This window comes from Montipora foliosa, chromosome 1 (genome assembly GCF_036669935.1).
Source record: "Montipora foliosa isolate CH-2021 chromosome 1, ASM3666993v2, whole genome shotgun sequence".
NCBI lineage: Eukaryota > Metazoa > Cnidaria > Anthozoa > Scleractinia > Acroporidae > Montipora > Montipora foliosa.
The window spans coordinates 66,092,569-66,095,068 of NC_090869.1; the positions used below are offsets into that span (position 1 = coordinate 66,092,569).

Here is a 2,500-nt window from a genome sequence, read left to right on the forward strand (position 1 = left end):
ATCCTTTCAAACGATAATTGAAAACTGCACGCCGCGGTGAGTCCTCAGAAAACATGGTAACATATCCCTTCTCTTTGTAATCGCGAAATATCCATCTCCAGTAGTCAACAGGGTTTGCAGCTTTACCCATGTCTTTTCGTGCCTCCGGCTCTTCGCTTTCTGCTATTCCAGTCAAAAGTGCGGCTAACTGTGCCGTGGTGCCATCTCCTACAATTGTTTCACCTTGAAGTAAGAATAAAAGAGAGAAGTGATCCTTGGACCTATCTGGACAATTCAAGCATTTGTCTTTTTTGACAACAATAAAAGCAAGGTGACACTCGCGCTAACACCAACCCGGTGTGGTCAACACACCAGCCTGGTATGTTAGCTACGCCATGCTGATGAGGCCCAAAAGGCCGAAACAGCTGTCCATGGCTGCTAATTGACCGGGTCAGTGAAATGATTGTGCGCATGCGTCATGTGTTGGCCACACCGGGTTGGTGTTAGCGTATGTCACCTTGCTTTTATTGTTCTTTTTTTGACACCTGGAAATTCAAGTGGCTCCAACAGGGCCTCTCTGCAATGCCGGTGCAGTGTTCTAGCAACTGAGCTATGAAGCCACGCAGTTCAGAGCAGGTTAATTTTTTGAGCTAATGTGTTCCAATGAAAGGACTCAATGAATGAAAGAAATGCGTCCACGTAACATTTTTACCGCAAAAATTAGTTCAAACCCGCCGACACACTGCAATGACTCCTTTACTCCGATTGGCGCACGTACTTAACATCTCGCGAGTGGCAATATTTAATGAGTGATATCGCAAAAATCCATAGCCCAGAGGTCTCGATCTCCATTCAGATATTCAACCCCGCTCGACACTGAAGACTTAATTTTGGTTAAGAGAAGGAAAATCGTGGCACCGGACATTATTGCAAGTATAACTACTTAGGTAACCTCTTTTAATTAGGGATTAGAGTCTTGTTTAGAGGCTAATGTAATTGAACTGAAACTATTAAAGTAAAGGACTACTCGACTTACACGTCCTTTGAGGGATTGTGTTTCATCGAGGAAATATGCTAGACAGTCTTACCTCGCATCAAAATGGACTTGAGATTGTGTGTCAAATATTCCAAGCTTTTGGGCATTTTTCTCCTGAAGTTAGCCGCCGATGTCGAGTCAAACATAATCAATGCAACATTTAAGGGAATTCCTCCAGGCTTCAGTTCTCTTGCCAGAGCTTCTTTTTTTGGAATGATGGTGGAGTGTACATCGTTTCTTGTCTTACCCCAAGTCGTCGCCACTTCGACTTGAATAAATTCATGATCAACTTTTACCTGACCCAGGAATTTATCTAGAATCAAAGGTCACTGTATTTGATACATATATTATATACATGCCTGCGAGTTTAAGGAGCATACTGTTATGATCTTGGTATTGTACGGAGAAAAAATTTTTCAATACAATTAGTAATAAGTTGGCATCTTTTGGCTTTGGGGTGGAACAGGATGTCTAACGGCCGGGCAAGGGAATACAACCGGTTTAATGAAACAAAGTTCATTTTTTCAAAAACTTATCATTGTTGTTTTCGTTCTAGATGTCAGATTCTATTTGATATCCAATGGGCCTTATTTGCGCGGTGGCCATATTGGCCATAGACAATAGGACCATTCCAGAATTGCGCAGGCAACTGGGGCGACTTTCAAATTTGAACCAATCGATAAATTGTCACCATCACATGAAAAATGATATTGAAATTGACCATCCGTTTAAGTTTGATGCTATTAGGTCGGACAGAGACCAAGTTACGGACCTTAAAACATTGTTCAAAATCCATACAAACATCTCTAATTCTGAGGCAGGCTACCCACAACCATGATAAACCCTTTAAAAACTTTAATCAGATTTGGGACAACTGGAAAATCCTGTCATGGACCTACTATTTGGAAACAGATGGTTTTAGGAAATCATTTTGTTTACCTATTTCTATGAATATTACAGAAATCGTAGAAAATTTAAGATTTTATATGGTTTTGAGGGACGCAGTTTCAAGATTCAATGTTTTAAGGTCCGTAACTTGGTCTATGGAATGGCCTAGAGATTTCGTACCCCGAAATGAATCGAAAAATTTGCTGATTGAATTCAACGGTTGACAGCCGTCGTAACCTTTTCGTACCCCGTTATCGTGAACTACCACCAGTATGTTTTATTTGCTTGATCAGCAATGCTTAAAGCTTACAAATGCATAATGCATAATAAATACATTTTTAAGACTTAAAAACAACAATAATTAACAATTATTCGCCGAAGGCGAATAATTGTTTTAGTATAAATACACAGGTGATTATTTCAACGCGAAATCATCTTCACTTACAGTGGCAAAACGACTACTGGCAGCCATTTTGTCCGTCGAGGTGATTATCGGCTGATAATCCGAGATAGCGAGCCAATGAGAGCGCGCGATTTTGTATAATCACCTGTGTGTTATACTAATAATGTATACAGTGCATTTTCTATATTCACATT

The 2,500-nt window shown here is 40.2% G+C and overlaps 1 protein-coding gene across 1 annotated transcript in view; it reads right to left on the minus strand.

Annotated features, from left to right (window-relative positions):
• LOC137972671 (uncharacterized) overlaps positions 1-2,500 on the minus strand; it is an 8,478-nt gene that overhangs the window by 1,043 nt on the left and 4,935 nt on the right. Inside the window, exons 2-3 of the mRNA XM_068819402.1 lie at positions 1,068-1,328; positions 1-222 (exon numbers count right to left, since the gene is read on the minus strand). The exon at positions 1-222 is cut by the window's left edge and continues 1,043 nt beyond it. Of these exons, the coding sequence (XP_068675503.1) occupies positions 1-222; positions 1,068-1,328 (483 nt within the window). The remainder of the gene's footprint in view (positions 223-1,067; positions 1,329-2,500) is intronic.